The sequence below is a fragment of the Paroedura picta genome, chromosome 1 (assembly GCF_049243985.1).
Source record: "Paroedura picta isolate Pp20150507F chromosome 1, Ppicta_v3.0, whole genome shotgun sequence".
NCBI classification, from domain to species: Eukaryota; Metazoa; Chordata; class Lepidosauria; order Squamata; family Gekkonidae; genus Paroedura; species Paroedura picta.
Window position 1 is genome coordinate 194185142 of NC_135369.1, and position 18556 is coordinate 194203697.

Here is an 18556-nt window from a genome sequence, read left to right on the forward strand (position 1 = left end):
AGCCAAGGCGGCTCTTCCTTCCTTCCTTCCTTCGGGGCAGCCGCCAGACGGGGGGGGGGGAGCCTGGCCCTGCGAAGGCCCCAGGAAGGCCCCCTCCTCCTCCTCCCCCCTCCCCCCTGGCCGCTGTCCGCGCACCGGAGAGGGCAGCCCCGGGGCGACGAGGGCGGCCGTCGGGGGAAGCGCGCAGGGGCCCCAGTGGGCCCGATCCCCGGTTCCTCCCCAGGAAGCCCAGCGCGCCCCTCGGCCCCGATGGCGCCCGCCCGCCCCGAGGCTCTGCCGCTCCCTTGCGCCGTCCGTCCGGAGAAGGGCTGGCCGCGAAGGCGCATCCTCCCGTCCAGCCGCGCCGCGCCACGGAGGAGCGCGGAGCCAAGCCAGTCCCCCGCCCCCCCCCCCGCCTCCCCAGCCCCAGCCCACCTGCGCCCGCAGCCCCCCACCCCCACCCTCCATCGCGGCCCTTTCCGCTTCGAGGGGACTCCCCCGACGGAGAGGGGAGCGGCGGAGGGGCTCCCTCGGCCCATCAGGTCGCTTCCAGGCCGGCTTCCCAGGGCTGCCAGAGCCGCCGCAGGCGCCCCCCCCCCTCCGCCCTCCTCTGGGCCCCATCGCCCCCCCCCCCCCCGCCCTTAGGCTGGCCCCGGCGCCCGCGGAGCTCCCCAACGGCGGCCTGATGGGCCGACCCCCTCCCCCTCCAACTTCTGCGGGGGCGGCGGGAGCGGGGGGGCGCCTGGTTTTGGGGGCCTCCGGGGGGGGCCGGGGCGCTGCGCCTCGCTGGCTTCGGGGCTCGGGCCGGGGGGGAAACTGAGGCAGGGGGCGTGGCGGGGCGGCGGGGGCGGGGCGGGCGGGCGGCGGGCGAGGGGCAGGGCTGGTCCGTCGGGCCGTCACTCAGCGTCGGCGCGGGCCGGGATTGGGCGCGGGCGCGGGTGACGCGCGGCCCTGGGCGCTCCCACTTTTAGCAGGGCTCGGGAGCAAGGGGAGCCCTGCCCGGGCAGCCAGCCCGCACTTGTGCCCGGCCGCCGAAGAGCCGGCGCCGCACGCCGGGGGACGCCGACGACGCCAGGTAAGCCCCGCAGCGCCCCCCCCCCCCCGCCCGCCCGCCTGCCTCCGACGCCCCCCGGCACGGCCCGTCCCCTCCCGTCCCGGCCGCGCAGGAGAGGGCAGCACGCTCGGCGCCCCCCCCCCGCCCGCCCCCCGGCCCAGAGACGCCCGCTCGCCTGCGCCCCGACGGCCCTGCGCGGGAGCGGCCCTGGGGGTCCCGCCTGCCTGCCCGCCTGCCTGCCTGCCCTGCGCGGGGCTTCCGTCCGGGCGCAACAGGTCCCTCCGCAGTCCCCGTCGCGGGCGGGCCCGGAGCGGAGCGGAGCCCCCGAGGAAGGGCCGGGGCGCGTCAGCCTGGAGCTCAGGGCCCGGCGGGCTCGGCGGCGCCTCCTTGGGAGCGGCGGGGCTCCTCCTCCTCCTCCTCCTTGGCCCCGCTCCGCAGACGCGCCCTTCTCCCTCCCCCCCCCGTCCGGCCCGCCACCTCGGCCGCCTGCTGGGCGGAGGCTCCTTGCCGGGGGCTCGCCGGTCTCCGGGCCCGCTGCTGACGGGCGGCCTCTCTTGCAGTGCCCGCGCCGGAGTCGCCCGCCCGCCTGCCCGCCCGCCCCCTCGGAGTGCCCGCCACTGCCGTGGACGCCGCCGGCCCTGGTTGTGGATCTGTGGCAAGGAAGAGCGACCGTCGGGAGGCCGCCGCCGCCGCGGGTTGTGTTTCGCCTTCGCCTCGGACGCTTCGGCTCAGGCGCGGCGCCCCGTCCAGCCTCGAGCATGATGTCTTACCTCAAACAGCCCCCCTACGGCATGAACGGGCTGGGCCTGGCCGGGCCCGCCATGGATCTCCTGCACCCCTCGGTGGGCTACGCCGGTGAGCAGCCGCCAAGCCCGGGCCGCGGGGGGGGGAGGGGGGGGACGGCGCAAGGGGCTGCGGGAGCGGCCCGGAAACACGGCGGCAACTTTGGCAACTTTTTTGCGTGCGCTTTTCCCTTCTCGGCGGGGGGGCGGGGGGGGCAGGCGCTGTCCCTGGGAAGGAGTAAAGCCTGCCGATCGCTGCGGACCGTCGTCCCGGCTGGTTTGGGAAGGAGCCCCCCATCCCGTAGCTTCGGCAGGCGAGAGCCACGTTTGCCTCCCCGAGGAGGGGGTGGATCGCGGCGGCTGGCCTCTCTGCGCCAGGCACAAATGGCGACCGGTGTAGAAACGGCCAGCCGACACAGCTCACCGAGGGTGAAGGATCGGAGTCCCCGCGGTTCTCTCCGGCCCTTTCTGCCTCTCCCCGGAAGGAGGTGGCCCCCGTCGTTTTGCTAACAGGAGAAGTTTCCAGAGCCCAGGCTGCCCCCCCCCCCCCCCGGCCTTGATGCCGACAGTTTTCCATCCATCGGCCGCTCTCTTGTTTTGGGGCCTCCTGTCGCTATTCTTTGTTTGGTGTCTTTCTGCTGTGCTTCTGCCCAGTGATTTCCCCCCTCGGGCAGAGAGGTAAGGAGGGGAACGCAGATTTCCCTGGGAGAATTCAGATAGTCCAGGATCATTTTTTACAAGTTGTCTCAGCCTTGCTGGAGAGGCCCTCCTGTGTTTCCCAGAGGCCTCTCGCCTCCCTTAAGCCGACCGGCCGTCCTGCTCTTTAGTCCCGTGGAATCTAAACATTTCTGGGTTTGTTTTTAAATATCCCAATCGCAACAGACCCAGAGCGTAGTCCCAAGACCCACCGAACTCAGCCACGGCTGCCTGCCGCACTCCGAACCTGGAACTTATTTCCCCGGCGGTCCCTCCTGCCTCCCTTCTCAAGCCACTGGGGGGGAGGAGGCTTCAGGGTTACCTGGGGGGGGGGTCCAGGGTGGGACCTCCTGCCCAGCAAAAGAACCAGGGAGGGCTATAAGGGGTCTGAAGCCGAGAGGGAAAGGACTCTCTTCTCTCCAAAGCGCTCTGCCTGCCTGGCTGCTGGGAGCTGGGGGGGGGGGGCTGGATCCCTAAACTCCTCCCAAGTTCGATGTTGCCCAGAGAGGCATTTGGGGCCGATTCTCTGGCTGCCTCCCGTGGAGTTTTGCCTACAGCTTTCCCGGTGGGATTCGCAGGGCGGGTGTGAACGATCTGTTTGGGGCAGGGGTAATCAAACTGCGGCCCTCCAGATGTCCATGGACTACAATTCCCATGAGCGGTCACTGGAATTGTAGTCCATGGGCATCTGGAGGGCCGCAGTTTGACTGCCCCTGGTTTGGGGTGTCCAAAGGAATCCCGATCTCGCTGTTCTCCCCTTGACAAGCAAAATCCCCGCTGCCGCCAACCCCCCCCTGATGCCTCTTTCTCCTTCCTGCGGCCGCAGCCACCCCTCGTAAGCAGCGGCGCGAACGCACCACCTTCACCCGCTCGCAGCTGGATGTGCTGGAGGCACTCTTCGCCAAGACCCGCTACCCGGACATCTTCATGCGAGAGGAAGTAGCGCTCAAGATCAACCTGCCGGAGTCCAGAGTCCAGGTCTTGCTGCGCGATTTGCGGCCGCCGTGGTGCGGGAGGGAGGGCCGAGCGGGACCCAGGAGTCGGGGGGGGGGGCAGGGGCCTGGACCTCGGAGGCCGAGAGCTGAAGCTCAGCCTCATTCTGCACATGTTGGACAATGTGTTACCCGTGAGCTAGAGAGGCACGTTTTCCTGTGCCGTGTTCAACAGTGCAGCTGCAAAAGGACTTGGAAGAGCATTATCCGGCATGCACAGAAAGAGGCTGAGTTTTTGGGATTGGCTCACCGTCAGAGCTACTTCCTCACTCATCTCTCTGGCCACGGAACTGGGGACCGAGGACCCTTCCCTTGGGGCAGCAAGCCACCCTTTGAAAAAGGATATCGGGAGTAACCGATCCTGAATGGGTGAAATCCATCAAAAGGTCAGCTCCCCTCGACTCCTGTGCGGTATGAGCCTACAAAGGATTACTCCGGAATTATTTCCCCTGAATTCGGATTTATTTCCCCTAAATTATTTGGATTTATACCCGTGCGGCAACATTCCCCGCTGGGTTATGTGCCTTTAGTCCTCATCACCATTTCAGCACTTTGGGACTTAGTTCCCAGCCCAGGAGGAGATGCCCCTGAAACACACTTTTACATGCAAGGAAGTTTCTATTATTTTCAAGTAAAAGTGTCGAAAACTCTGAATGGAAAAAGTTCACCAGTAACAGGCTTGCCACAGAGATGCTAGACTTTTCTCTCTGGCTGGTCCAAATTGTCACCTCCTGTGGACACAAAATGCCATCGTTTTGTAGCACACCTCGAATACCTTTCCATTTCCTGTAACACAGAAGTTGTGTATGCTGAGCTGCCCTTTTGTTGTGGGATTTTGGGAGGACCCAAAGCTATCCTTTTGAGACCTGGAATCCTGATCCCTCTCGCTTTTAAATGGGGAGTCAGTCACACCAACACCCATGGGGTTTACTCCCAAGTAAATACAGGCAGAAATATGATATATATGGCATATATAAATATGATAAATATGTCAGGACTTTAGGTTGTTTCTCTGGGCTCCCTCTCCCAAATTCGGCACAACTTATTCTGAGTTTCTTGTTTTGAATCTCAAATCAGCTTTGAGTGGGTAGCCGTGTTGGTCCAGGGGCACCGTGAGACCGGCCAAGTTAAATTCAAGGCATGAGCTTCCCTGTGCACCCACACCCCCTCCTCCTCCTCCTTATGCTGTATCTGAGGAAGGGTGGCTGCACCCAAAAGCTCACACCTGAAAGAAAACTGTCTTGGTTTTGAAGGTGCCACTTTGTCCGCCCTCAGCTGTGCTCTATGGGCAACAGATGTTTACCTCTCTACTCTTGCAAGCTGCCGCTGTGGAAGTTAATTGGGAGGGGGGAGTGAGTAGGGGTCTGTGTCTCACCCGGAATTAGTAGAAGGCCTCCATTTTCAAAGAAATGCAGTTTTAGCTCAGATTTCCAGCCATTGAGAGAAGCATAAAGGGAAGGTCTCTGCCCCCTCTCCCCAGCCCTTTTGCTCCCCCCCCCCCAGTGTCTTGGTGGTGTAACCAGAGGAGCTTTATAAAGTACTGCTAATTTGCCACGTCTGCAGCTACTGCTAGAGAGGAAAAGTGGAGACACTCCGTGTCAGGGAGTGGAGGAGAACCGTCTCCATTTTGACAGGTGTAGACAGGCGAACTCACAGGGAAAGGAGAGACTTCGGGGGCCCGTCCCTCGCTCGGTTTTGGCCAGGAGGCTTTGCCTGTTCTGTCTGCACAGGATCTGTCTGTGCAGCAGGAGTTGGTGGGGGGAGCTTTGGGGAACCCAACATGCTTGGCCTAGGGGCTGTGCCTCCGTGGTAGAGGCTCTGCTTGGCACCCAGAAGGTCCCAGGTTCAATCCCTGGAATCTCCATGGAAAGCCCTCTGCTGAGAGTTTCTGTGGGGCTGCCAGTCTAAAGCAGCTTCTGGTGTCCTGGGAAGAGAGGCAAAACCTTGGAGAGGGTGAGAAGAGCCCCCTTGGGTGGCATTGGGCAAACACAGCCACGCCTTGACCTGGGGAGCAGAGCCCTTCCTCTTGGTGGGCCATCGGGGCCCTCTCTTTGAGGGCCCCTTCCAAGCTGAGCAGGAGTGAGGCAGCCGGCCAAAGGGAGGGTCCATCAGAAGAACCTGTGCCCAGGACCAGCAGCAGCACTCCCTGGGAAGAAGTGGCCAGGCAGGCGTCCTAAACAAGATCGGCAACATTGTGCTCTGAATATTTCTTCTGGGCTTTTGAGATGTCCGTTTCAATGGCTCTGGCACAGCTCTCCACTCGGTATCTGGAGAAGTTATATAACTTAGCAAAGGTGGAATTACATAATTCGCATACGGAGGCAGAGACCCAAAGGAAGCTGTCCAAGATTATAAAGCGAAAAAAATGAAAGGATTGGATTGGTTTCTTCCGGGGATGGGGCTTGTCTCCCCCAAATCTTTACCAGGCAGTTTTTAATCTCAAGGGCCACTAGGAAAAGTGAGCCGATCTTCTTCCCTCCTTTCCTTTTTGGTGCTTTTCACTGCCCAAAGGGGTCTCCAAGAGGCTTACAAAGGCTACCCAAAGGCTCAGTCAGAACAGCACTATCAGGGCTGTGGCGAGCCCAAGGAGGAGCTCGCCAGATTAGAAGTCAGTCTTTAGCACTACACCACGCTGGTTGGCAAGAAGTGAAAGGAATATGAGATTCAGGTGAATAGCAGCCAAACTGGTCTGATGCAGCAGAACAAAGTCCAGCGGCACCTTTAAGAGCGACAAAATTTAATTCTGGGCAGAAGCTTTCGTGTGCGTGCACATTTCTTCGGATGCGTATTTGTGTGCGTGTGCTCCGTGCATGTAAACGAAAGCTTCTGCCCAGAATTAAATTTCGTTGCTCTTAAAGGTGCCCCAAATCCCAGCTTCGTCCTCATAGTTGTGTGTGGCCTGCGGAGAAAGGGAAGTGGCAGCTGAGTGGCCCAAGTACACAGGAGAGAGGATCCCACCGATGTTGCTGCCGGGGAGTGCGCAGAAAGATCGCCCGGACTCTTGGCATCCGTAGGGAAAGGCATTTGACCGGCCTTTTGCGCGTGGCACAGCCGGGCAGGGAAGGCGAGAGGAGCTGGCTGGCGTGGGGGGCTCAGCTAACAGAGTTCTGGATGCAATGGAGGGGGGGGCTGTCCTGGCTGAGGGGGCCGGAGGGAGAGGGGAACTCCGCCTGAGCAGCAGCAGAAACTGCCCAGCTTCTCTAGGTTAGCCCAGAGGGGAATTAGCAACATTTGGGGAGTTCTCCGAGAGAGACTGGAAACTCTTTCAGATTAGGAAAAAATCTTTCAAGTTGAGAAAATGACTGTTTTTATTACTTATGTATGAAAAATATGTGTGTGAGTGTGAGTCTTTAGGATAAAGTCACTTATTTATAAATAATTAAATAGAACTAATTTTTCCTGACTTGACACCCTCCTCCCCCCCAATCTGAAAGAGTCCCCAGTAAGCATCTGAAGGAAGAGAGGTCTCAAGGAAGCCTCCGAGTAAGGCAAGAACTTCTGTTGCCGATCTTGTTTTGCGGCTCCCTTGGTGCCTCCCGTCTGCCCTCTCCTCTGCGCCCTGGAATCCGTTCAGGCACTTGTGGTGCTGCTTCATCCCATAAAGGCCCATTCGGGGGGAATTACTTACATCTACAAAAGTTGAAATCTCCCCAATGTTGTTATTTTCCACAAAAAAAGAGAAGAAAAGGCATCCTTAAAAATCCCCGGTTGCTTCTTAGCAGCTCCAGGAAAGGAATGAGCTAGAGGGGAGGAGTTCCTTGTACAGCGCTGTATAGAGTAGGGAGGACCACAGAGGCCATCTAGTCCAACCTCTGGCTGGCTGCTGAGGAGCCAGAGAGAACCAGGCCTCGGGCCCAGGGGGCAGATTCCCTGCCAGAGGGGAAAGGAGACCAACAGGGATTATTCTTGGGAAGGCCAGAGCAAAGTGGAGCCCCCCCCCCAGAGGTCAGTGGGGCATGTCCAGGATCTGGGGAGCCACTGGGGTTTCCTGGGCCCCAGTTTGAAAGGAGCTGGTGGGCTGTCTTCCCCCCCTCCAAGGCCCTTTGAGCTGTGGGGCAGGGGAGAGGGGAGGCCGAGCCCCCCTCCCTGGGACCTCTGCCCCCTTCTCCTTCCATCCTATAATGGGGAGGAGGGGCCTGCTTGGGGGTCTGGAGGGGTCTGTGGGGGTCTTCGGTGGGCCTGACTGCGCTGCTTGTTCCCCTGTGCCGCAGGTGTGGTTCAAGAACCGGCGTGCCAAGTGCCGGCAGCAGCAGCAGCAGAGCGGCAGCGGCGCCAAGAGCCGGCCGGCGAAGAAGAAGGCGTCCCCGGCGCGGGAGAGCTCCGGCTCGGAGAGCAGCGGCCAGTTCACGCCGCCCGCCGTCTCCAGCTCGGCCTCGTCCTCCTCCTCCTCGTCCTCCTCCTCCTCCTCGTCCAACGCCTCGGCTGCGGCGCCCATCGGAGGGTCGCTGGGCGGCGGGGGCTCGGGGGCGGCCACGCAGGGCTCTTCGGCCGGGCTGAGCGGGGCCCCCGCCGCCGTGGCCGCCTCGTCCATCTGGAGCCCGGCCTCCATCTCCCCGGGCGCGGGGCCGGAGCCCCTAGCACCCGCGGGCGCCTCGTGCATGCAGCGGTCGGCCTCGACGGCCTCGTACTCCATGGCGTACGGGCAGGGCAGCGGCTACGGGCAGGGCTACCCGGCGCCCCCGCCGCCCTCCTCGCCCTACTTCGGCGGCGTGGACTGCGGCTCCTACCTGCCCATGCACTCCCACCCGCACGCCCACCAGCTCAGCCCCATGGCGGCCTCCTCCATGGCCGGCACCCACCCGCACGCCCCGCACCCGCTCAGCCAGCCCGCCGGACACCACCACCATCCCCACCACCACCACCACCCCCACCACGCCCCGCAGCCCGCCTACGCCGCCGCTGGCCTGCCCTTCAACGCCGCCGCCGCCGACTGCCTGGACTACAAGGAGCCTCCCGCCGCCGCTGCCGCCGCCCCCTGGAAGCTCAACTTCAACTCGGCGGACTGCCTGGACTACAAGGACCAGGCCTCCTGGCGCTTCCAGGTGCTGTGAGGGCGACCCCCCCTTCCAAGATCTGGGCCCGCCGGCCAAGCTCTGGGGCGCCGCGCCCACCCCTCTCCCTCTGGGGGGCAGCCGGGACCCCCCTGCGCGTGGTGAAGGGCTGCTGGATCGGGCCCGCAGACGCCGGCGCTCCTGCTGCTGCTGCTGCTCTGCTCTCCGCTTATTTATTTGGTGGGGGCTTTTCTGTGCTGCTCCACTCGGGTCCTCTTTGCTCCACGGGGAAGCAAGGCCGGCACCACGGCGAAGAGGACTTGGACGACGGCGGACAGCTCCCCCCCCCAGCCCCTGGATCTTCTCCCCCCCCAGCTCCAAAGGGGGGCCTGCCTGCCTGCCTTTGTGTTGTGTATAGCCCTGCCTCTTCCCGTTGTGGGGCGGTCTGGCCCTCCAGCCCCCCCCCCAAGTAATCTCGATGGGACCTTATGGCGGACTTCTCTGGAGAGCAGGGCGGCTGCAACCGTGTATATAGCGTCTCCTTCCAGCCCCATTTTTAACTTGTAGTTGCTCCGTGGAGGTGAAGGGGAACTCTGGGCTCGATCCCATGGTGCGGGAGGCTGCATCCAACCAGCCCCTGCCCCATTCTCCCCTGGCCCGCATGGTGAGGGGTGGGGGGGAGCCGGAGGCGGCCAGCTCTGGCGCGGGATAAGGCGGGCAGCCGGAGGGAGAGGGGGTCGAAGGCGGGAAGGGAGGATGGGAAGGGGGGGTCCAGCTTGCAAGAACATCCTTATGTCTGGGGGGGGGTGGGCTGGCGGGGGAGGAGATTCTAACATTGTAAAGTTGATTCTGGACCCCCTGAGCTGCCAGTCCCCTGTTACTCCCCCTCCCCATCTGCATATCTTGTCCACAATAAAAGTCCAAGGAAGCCAACGCCCTGGTGTCCGTCCCGTTTTTTGGGGAGGGAGGCAGGGGATGGGCTTCCCCTCCCGTCTGCCGGCGGCTTGGGGGGGGAGCCGCAAGTGGCGCGAGGGCATCTCTGGTCCCCGCGCAGGAGTTCGCCCCCGACGGGCGGCACCCCTGCCCCAGCAACGGCTCAAAGGCTCCCGGCCTGCAGTTCCCAGGCCCTTCAGCGGGCCGTCTCCATGGATCCCGCGCCGAAACTAGAGTCCCACTCCTGGCGGTGCGTAAAGAAGCACGCGCCGCCAAGCAGGCCCCAGGTGAAGGGGGGGGGTTAAACATAAGCAGAGCAAAAGTGGTGACAGAAAGGATGCGGGTCTCTTCTGGCGCCAATAAAGCTGGAATCGTAGCCAGGGGGGCGATGCCCCCCCCCCAAGAAATCTAACCGGGGCCCGCGCGCTCCTTGCAGCTCCCCTCGACGGCCGCGCCGCTCAGAGTCCGCCCGCCTTCGTGCTCCGCTCCATTAACGTATTAATCGCTGCTAAATAATGGCCCTCTTTAATAGGGGACTATTAATCTCGCCGGCGGCTCGCACCCAGACGGCCCTCCGCCCGTTCTCCAATCCGGTTGGCCTCCCCTCCCCCTGCCCCCCCCCCCAATTCACGCGGGCGCGCGCCCGGAGACCACCGAGGGCATCGCGGCAAACACGGTTTTCACGGCCGCCTGGAAGTTGGAGGTTTCGATTAATGGGAGCGAGACGCGTGTGGCAGCCGGAAGGGCCCTCGCCAGCCGGCGGGATCCTGCGGCTCCGGGGGCTTCCCTTCACGGATCCCGTCCTGGAGCCACGCCGCCTCCCCTCCCGGAGGATGCCGGATCCCGCCCGGGACGCTGATGGCCCTCGCCTCCTGCCCCGCGGGCGACCGAGAGCCGCAAGGCCGCCGAGGGTCCAGCCGGGCCCTGGAGGCGCTGCGCGGCCGCCGAAGGTCGTGAGAATGCGGGCGCCACTGGGGAAGTCGAGCCGCGCCGCCGGGCACCTTCTCTCCCCCCGAGCGCCCAGGCCGACCAAGATCCTGGCGCAGGAAGGAAGGGCGGACGCTGAGGGCGCCACGCGAGCCCCAGGAGCCCAGCGCGGAGGCTGCTCGACGGCTGCCCCCGGACAGACCGTCACAACCTGGATTCTTACGAAAACAAAGCGCTCGACTTCCCTTTCCGCAGGACCTTTGCTCATCTCCAGACTGTGGCTCTGGAGCCCCCCTGAGGTCCTTGTCCTCCCCAGACTCTGCCCCCCCCCAACATCTCCAGGAGTTTCTCAACCAGGATCTGGCACCCCAACCCCCTACTGGAGCCTACCCCGCCCGGCCGCGCATGGCTTCCACCAAACAGACCCGGGAAAGGGCGCCCGAGGAAGCGCGGGGAGGTGGTGAAATGTCAGACTAGAGCTGGGTTCGAGTCCTTGCTCTGTTGTGGAAGCTTGCTGCGTGGCCTTGGGCCAATGCCAGTCTAGCCTCCCGCACAGGGCGGTGGTGAGGGCAAAGTGGGGCAGGAGAGAACAGCGGCGGGCGCCTCCCCCGCATCCTTAGGAGAAAGACGGGATCGAAATCCGGCACAGAAATGCGGAAGGAAACCCAATCTAGAGTCCTCGTCGCGGAAAGCCGGCCGTGGCCGGCCAGGCAGGGCCTTCCCTTCCCTCACTGGGCCTCGACGACTGCCCCCCCCCCCAGCTGCCGTCGGGCCTCCCCCCTCCCCTCCCAGCGAGGGTCAGTGGGGAGAAGGGGGCTCATCTGGCACAGTCTCCGACGTCCGCGCTCCCCAGCCTTCTCGGTCCGGACGGAGCCCCCCCCCCCCCCAGTTCCCTGTCGCGTTCCAACTTCCCTTCTTCCCCCTTCGGATGCGCATTTGGCTGCGCATCGCCTTTGCGCCTTCCCAGCGGCTGGGCAGGGTGTTCCCTGCCGGGCGGCCAACCAGAGCCAAAGCCCGACGCTTGCGGGGAGGGGGGGCGGGGGCCATAAGGTGACCATATTGGGCCACTTTTGGGGGGACATCTGGGGGCACCTGGCAAATTGTACTTACGTTGCAAGTAAAAATATATATATTACAATACTATGGTGTCCCGCTTGACCATTGTGGAAATCTGGCCACCTTGCAGGGCCCGGCGGGCGGAGGCGCCAGAGGCGGCGAGGGGGGGGGGGGCTGGGTTTCGGCTCCGGCCTCTGCAGAGCTGCGACTTGACCGGCTGGCTGCGGCCTGGGCCCGGCTTCCTCGCGTGTCAGGCGCCCCGAAGAGGAGAGACTCGGTTCCCGTTCCCTTCGGAAAAGCTGCGCGGCATCCCAGGAGGGATCCAGGGGCTGGGGGAGGATTCGAGGGGGAGACTCCGGCATGGCTCCGGTTTCTCTCGCGCCCCTCCCCGAGACTGGCGATGCGCCCTGAAAGAGGAGGCCCGAGGAATTCCGCCTAAAAGGCGCCCCCTTGTCGCAGGGGCCGCGGAGTCGGCCTCCGCGAGAACTTCTCCCCTTTGTGGATGAGGAGTGCCCGCTGGACGGGGCGTCGCCGTCGGACTTGAGGGCCCTCCAGGCCGCACCGGGGCCACCGCTCAGCAGGCCCTGCCGGGTCGAGCCTCGCCCGTCGTCTTTGGGCCCGGGGAGCCTGAGCAAGTCCGGATGACCGCGGCGCAACGAGGACAAGGGCGACAAGGAACCCTCGTGACCCAGAAGCCCCCCGAAGGCGAATAGCCCCGCTGGCCTCCCCCCACTTCGGGCCTGAGACCCCCGAGCAGATGCTGGGCCCGGACGCCCCCGGGAGGTGGGGAGGCCCTGCCACGACTGGCCCGCCCCCCCCCCGGGGCCACAGGAGGCCGGCCGGCGCCGCCCTTCCAGTTCAGTGGGGGGGGGGCACGGGGAGGGGGGTCCAGCTTCAAAGGCCAAGGGAACTCGGCTCTCGCCGCCGCCCAGAGGCCCGGGCAGACGGCGGCGGGCCAGATATTGCCCGAATCCAGCTGCAAAAGGACTCCGGCGCGACTCCGCTTTGCCAAGGCCAGCCCTGCGGAGCGGCTCACGCGCACCGGCCCCCAATTCGTTTAGCGTTGCAACGGAGAGCTCTCCGCAGGGTTTACTAGCCACTTGTAAGGTACACGGATATTCCCGAAGGCCCATGGCTGCGCCAGATTGGGGGGGGGGGGGCTGAGTGGAACCCCCCCGCCCCATCCTTCCCCCCAGGCGTCGACGGCTCAGGAGCCCCCTCGCCCTCGCCTCCCCCCCCCCCGGGCCTGCTTCAGTGAGATTCGAAATGACTTCGACGCCAAGCGCAGGAAAGGGGCTGGCGGGCAGGTCTCTTCCCTCGACTCCCTTCGGACGGTCCAGATCAATTGGGTGCTACGAAGGAGTAAAGACGGAGGGGGGGGGAGTAAGGACCCCTCGAAAGTGGCAGGAGAAGCGCGAGGACTTAAGAGCCACTTTGAAAACAACTAAAAAGCAACTTATACATTTGCGGTTGCTTAGCAACGGCCGCGGAGGTCTCTCCTTTCTTAAAGGGATCGGGGCTGCCACTATTATTCGGGACTCGTGTGCGGCTTCCCCCCCCCCCAAAAAAATGTTTCTAAAATTTCAAACTTGTCTGCAAAACTGGGGAATTTCTGAGGCGTGGCGGACGATCGGCCCTGCCTGTTCGTGGCTCTGGTCTGGAGAGGTAAGGGTCCACATAGTTGCCCATGTTGCGAATGACACACACACACTCTCTCTTTGTGTGTATACACACACACACACCATTCAGACAATTGAAATAGGAGATTATAAAGAGTTGCTCTTCAGTTCATAATGCGTATTCGTTTCAGTGAAGCGTCTTTCGCTGCCTCCTCCGCAGGGAGCAGGACGAGAAGCCCCCCCCCCTTCCCCCCAAATCTCAGCGGGGCCCGGGGACCACGCCTGCTTAGCCCGGAGGCGCGCCAGGCCTTTGGACCAGCCCAGTTGCGCCCTGCGCCCCCCCCCCGCCGGTCCCGTTCCCAGCACGCGCGAGCCCTCGCCGGGGCGACGGAAAGGGCAGCCGCCCAAAGGGACGAGGGTCCAGAGCGCCTCCCCCCCCCCTCGCGGCCCCCGGAACGGGCACTTCCTTCCCCGTCCAAATCTATGGAGCTTCATGGTTATTTATTTGCTTGCTTAATTTATTGACCGCCACTCCCGGCCCAGCCGGCTCCTGGTGGTTTACATACATTTAAAAACCCCACAGGAAAAAATACCCACGCAAAACCGAGGGCGGCATTCAGTAACTGCAGGGTAGCTATTGGGGTGCATTTCCTGCCCGAATTTCTGCAGCTTCGTTTGTACTGGGGGTCATTTCCTTCCCTGTCCAAATTTCTGGAGCTTCATTTGTATTTCCTTCCCTGTCCAAATTTCTGGAGCTTCGTTTGCATTGGGTTCCCTGTCCAAATTTCTGGAGCGACTTTTGCATTGGCTTCCCTGTCCAAATTTCTGGAGCTTCGTTTGAATTTCCTTCCCTGTCCAAATTTCTGGAGCTTCGTTTGTATTTCCTTCCCTGTCCAAATTTCTGGAGCTTCGTTTGTATTTCCTTCCCTGTCCAAATTTCTGGAGCTTCGTTTGCATTGGGTTCCCTGTCCAAATTTCTAGAGCTACGTTTGCATCGGGGAGCATTTCCTTCCCTGTCCAAATTTCTGGAGCTTCATTTGTATTTCCTTCCCTGTCCAAATTTCTGGAGCGACTTTTGCATTGGGTTCCCTGTCCAAATTTCTGGAGCTTCGTTTGAATTTCCTTCCCTGTCCAAATTTCTGGAGCTTCGTTTGAATTTCCTTCCCTGTCCAAATTTCTGGAGCTTCGTTTGAATTTCCTTCCCTGTCCAAATTTCTGGAGCTTCGTTTGTATTTGGGGGGCATTTCGTTCCCTTAAGCTTAAGTTGTACTAGAGGGCATTTCCTTCACTGCCCGAATTTCCGGAGCTTCGTTTTATTGGGGGCATTTCCTTCCCTGCCCGAAATTCGTATTAGGGGGTATTTCCTTCCGTGCTCAAATTTCCGGAGCTTCTTTTGTACTTTTTGGAGCATCCCGGTCCCGACGGGACTTCTCCGGCAGCAAATCGGCGGCAAGAACAAATTCCACCGGGCGCCTCCGCGGAAACCCGAAAGACCCGCCCGGTTTCCTGGCCTCCAGCGCTCGGGCGGACCCGCGGGCGGGCGGGCGCCGAGAAAGGCCGCCTGTGCGGTAGGGCAGGGCGGGCCGGCGGAGGACGCCCCGAGGAGGAGGAGGAGGAGGAGGAGGAAGCCTCCACGGGGCTGGGGCCGGCGGGGATCCCCCCCCGCCCCCAGCGACCACTGAGCCGCCGATGCTGGAGCCCAGAAGGCGGCGGCTCTGCGGCCCTTCCCGCCCCCCCCCCCCGGAACCGGCCGGCCTCGAGGGGGCAGGGTCGCTGCGCTGGAGAGACCCCCGAGCCCGGGAGCAGGCCAGCCGCGCCCCCTCCCTCCCGCAGCCCACGCGGCGCCCCCCGCGCCCCCGGGCAGGGCAACAAGAGCAGGAGGGAGGGGGCGTCGGGGGGCTTCCTCCCCCCAAAGGTCTCCTCGGCGCGGAGGGGAGGGCGAAGGGCGGCCTTGGGGGGGGCGCCCGCGGGCGAGGAGAGCGGCCGGACGCGCCGCGGGAGCTGCTCGGGCCCTGCGCGCCTAGGGGGCGGCCGCCAGGGGGCGCTTGGCCTCCGGAACCGCGGGGCTCCGCTCGCCCCTCCTCCGACTGGGGGCGCTCTGCAAAGAAGGCTCGTGGAGGTGCGAGGCCTTTTCCCCAAATGTTCCTTCAGCCAATGAGACTCAAGTCTCTTCGTGAAAGCAACCCCCCCAACAAACCCCCCAAAGCACACAGCAGCAGTTGTTGAACGTCAAAACGTTTACAAAGTTAGCCCACAGTGGCCTTCTCTTCGGGTTGCCAGCCTCCAGGTGGGTCCTGGGGATCCCCCCGGAATTACAGCTGAAGGGAGATCATTTCCCCGTAGAAATGGGGGCTTTGGGGGGTGGACTCCATGACCTTGTGCCCCACTGACGGCCCTGCCCTCCAACCCGACGTCCTCCAGTAGCCAGCCTGCAAACCCCCACCTGGTATAAAGAGGATTCAATTCTAAATTGATAAAAGAAGCAACGTGGATCCCACAAAGAGGCACGAAACTTCCCGCGGGGCCAGAAGGGGTTCGATCCTTCTACTGCGACGCCCCCCCCCCTGTCTTTTTTGGGCTCCGTTCTCGACGGTTTCGTCCCACGTTCCCACGGGCGGTAGAGACGGGGGGGGGGGCTGGCTCTCTCTGCAGAACGGGACTGACCAGCACGGAGGGCGGGAGGTTGGCACCCGGAGGCTCTTCTGGGCGGCCGGGAGCACCTGTGGGCTACGAGGCGGACTACCGGCCTTTCCTCGGCCTGATGCTCCCATCCCAGGTCAAGCAGGTGACTTCTGGCGCCAACCCTGGCCAGCCGTGGGGGGGTGGGGGGTGGAGCCTGGGGAGGGCGGAGCTTGGGCGCAGGCTCCGCCTTCCGGGGCAGCCATGCTCTCCCAGGGAATGAATCTTGGACGGCTGGAGAGGGGTGCTAGCGGCAGGAGAGCTCCAGGTGCCCCTCACCTGGGCTCCAGATCCTCCAGCTGGATGCCAGAAATGCCAAGGAGGAGTCTGCGCCACTTGGCGGCCCTCTGATCAGCACCTTTTTGCCACTTACTAGTAGTGAAGGTTTGTTTTGGGTGTTTCCATGTCAGATCACACCCTGAGCCCGCCTGTTTCCTTGGACTTGCCTCGCCTCTTCCAGAGTTGCCAGTGGCATCCTGCCGTGAGCTACTACTGATTTTTAAAACCATTTCAGCCCTACTACAACGAGTGGGAGAGGGTTTCCAGGACTGCAGCCTTCACAGTTGCTGTTTCCAAAAGTCAAAATGTGATCATTTTCTAATGGATTAAATAATAATAATAAAAGTAATGCTGTATGTTAGTGAGAGCTTGGATCCCTTATTAAAAGGTTTGGGAAGGTTTATCTGACCTTGATTTGAATTGGTTTTGTTGAAAACCTGTTTCTCTTTTGGTCAAATATTTATATGGCAATTTTATCCCTAAATTCAAAATTATGTAGCATATCTTTAACAAATTTTTTGATAAATTAACCAAATTGGGGGGAGATCTACACAGAATTTAGCTTTTGAGATAATGCTAGAAATGCAAATGGGAACAAACCCATTCTGCATTCTGAAATGCAGCAGGCTCACGGTTTGGTGTGGGCTTAGTGACTTGGAAGCTGCCAACCCTAAGGGGAGGTCTTTTTCTGCACAGCAGTCTTGACCCTGGTCAGGTTTGTGCACACCTAGGAAGTGTGGAATTTCAGGACATGCACCTACAGCCATCTGGCAATCTTACCTCCTCTCTGCAATGTTTTCTTGACCTGAAGTAGGTCAGGGGGTGCTAGGTGGCTGTGGGGGCATTACCCACTTTTGAGCCCCCACTTCCAAACCTCAAGGAGCAGCCAACCTCTAGGTGAGGCCCAGAGATCTCCTGGAATTGCTGCTCATCTCCAGACTATAAAGATCAGCTCCCCAGGCAAAAAGGGCTATTTTGGAGCAGTGACTCTATAGCATTGTATCCCACTCAGGTTTAGGAATGCCAACCTCCAGGTGGGATCTGAGGATCCCCTGGAAGTCCATCTCATCTCCAGGCAGTTAAGCTGAAGGGAAAGCTCTCTCCCCTCACATGCACCCCTTCAAAAGGGGTGCACAGACACCCCTCGGCTAGCACAGTCTGTTGCTTGGCTCCTGAAGCCTGAGGCCAACTGCTGGCCACTGTTGCCTAATAAAAGTGGATCACCCAGTTCCCCCCAAAGTCTCACTGGCATCATAACATGGCATTGGCTGGTTTAGCAAAGAATTATCATATGGCTGAATTTGGATGTTGTGACACAGTTTACACATTTACCATAATTAGCTTTTGCCTTATATTTCCTCTGTCATGATGGTTGTTCATTAGTCTGAGGAAGAGTGCATGCATTTGAAAGCTCTCACCTTGAATAAATCTGTTGGTCTTAAAGATCCCACTGGATTCTAATTTTGTTGTCTACTTTCCTGTAAAGCTAACTTCACTTGAAATCCTGGGATGCTTATGCCTTTGATTTGGTAGGACTTCCCTGGCAAATAATGTTTTTTATTTACCAGGCCAAGCTTGAGAAAAGTCACTTCAGTTCCCATGTCTCTCCAGCCATTTACTTGTTCACCATTGACAGTTTCAGGTGGTAAATATTCTTTATTTAGATCTTCCTACACTTTCCAGACTTGCAGGATCCATGCTGGCCTGTCTGTCTGTAGCCCAAATTTCAAACAGTTGCTAGTAAGGGCTGGCCAAAGCCCATAGCCCAGGAGGGACAAACCTGCACCACTCCACCCCAACTGCAGTCTGCGAGCCTCTCCCATCATTTCTAGATCGCTGTTCATCTCTAGATTATAATGATCAGCTCAGCAGGCAAAAATAACGACTTTGGAGGCCGGACTCTGAGGCATTGTACCATTTTGAAGTCCCACCTCCAAACCTCCAGGAATATTTCCAACCCAGGGATAGCCAATCTCCAACTTTTTGGGAACCCCTTCCAGGGCCATCAAGAACCTCTGGTTGAAAAAGCCAGAGTTACACCCTTGGAAGCCCATTGAGTTCAAGGACATCTCTCCACATAGGATGGGCACCCTAGGCTTTCCCCCACTGCCTCCTGTCAAAATGAGTCTGTTTATCCATAGAAATTACACCACATAGTCCCTACTCATCTGTGCAAAAAAGTAAAGAGTCTGGATAAAGCCATCCCTTGTCAATGTTGGGGTGGGTGGGTGGGTTACGCTACATTTGACTAATTCCTTTGGGAGACAAATGCCTGTTGGCTCCTGCCACTCTCTACTGGCATTTCCGGAGGCAGGTTTGGCCCTCAAGCAGAACAGCAGAATTTGTCCTCAAATCGGTCAGTGTTGCTTTGTCCAGAAACTCTGGAGAGATGGAGAGAGCACAAATGCTTATTGTGCCCCTGAATAAAGGTGCGGTTGGACAAAGTCAGGTGGAGGCAGAAAGAGTTGGTGGCTGTCCTAGCGCAAGCGTCCATCGGAGCAGGTATTTTAGGGAAGATGTTAAAGGTAAAGGTATCCCCTGTGCAAGCACCCGGTCATGTCTGACCCTT

At 60.9% G+C, this 18556-nt stretch overlaps 1 protein-coding gene across 1 annotated transcript; it reads left to right on the forward strand.

Moving 5' to 3' along the window:
- The first annotated feature begins 944 nt into the window (after positions 1–944).
- Positions 945–9239, forward strand: OTX1 (orthodenticle homeobox 1). The gene is made up of 4 exons (XM_077315407.1): positions 945–1054; positions 1594–1888; positions 3338–3489; positions 7715–9239. The coding sequence occupies exons 2-4, from the start codon at positions 1792–1794 to the stop codon at positions 8552–8554; spliced, it is 1089 nt and encodes a 362-aa protein (XP_077171522.1). The 5' UTR covers positions 945–1054; positions 1594–1791; the 3' UTR covers positions 8555–9239.
- The last annotated feature ends 9317 nt before the right edge of the window (positions 9240–18556 follow it).

Bases quoted from the DNA above. Each gene is read 5' to 3' on its own strand.
- OTX1 (XM_077315407.1), top strand. From the start codon at position 1,792: ATGATGTCTTACCTCAAACAGCCCCCCTACGGCATGAACGGGCTGGGC. The intron at 1,889-3,337 runs GTGAGCAGCCGC...CTGCGGCCGCAG, and splicing joins CCCCTCGGTGGGCTACGCCG to CCACCCCTCGTAAGCAGCGG. The intron at 3,490-7,714 runs GTCTTGCTGCGC...CCTGTGCCGCAG, and splicing joins TGCCGGAGTCCAGAGTCCAG to GTGTGGTTCAAGAACCGGCG.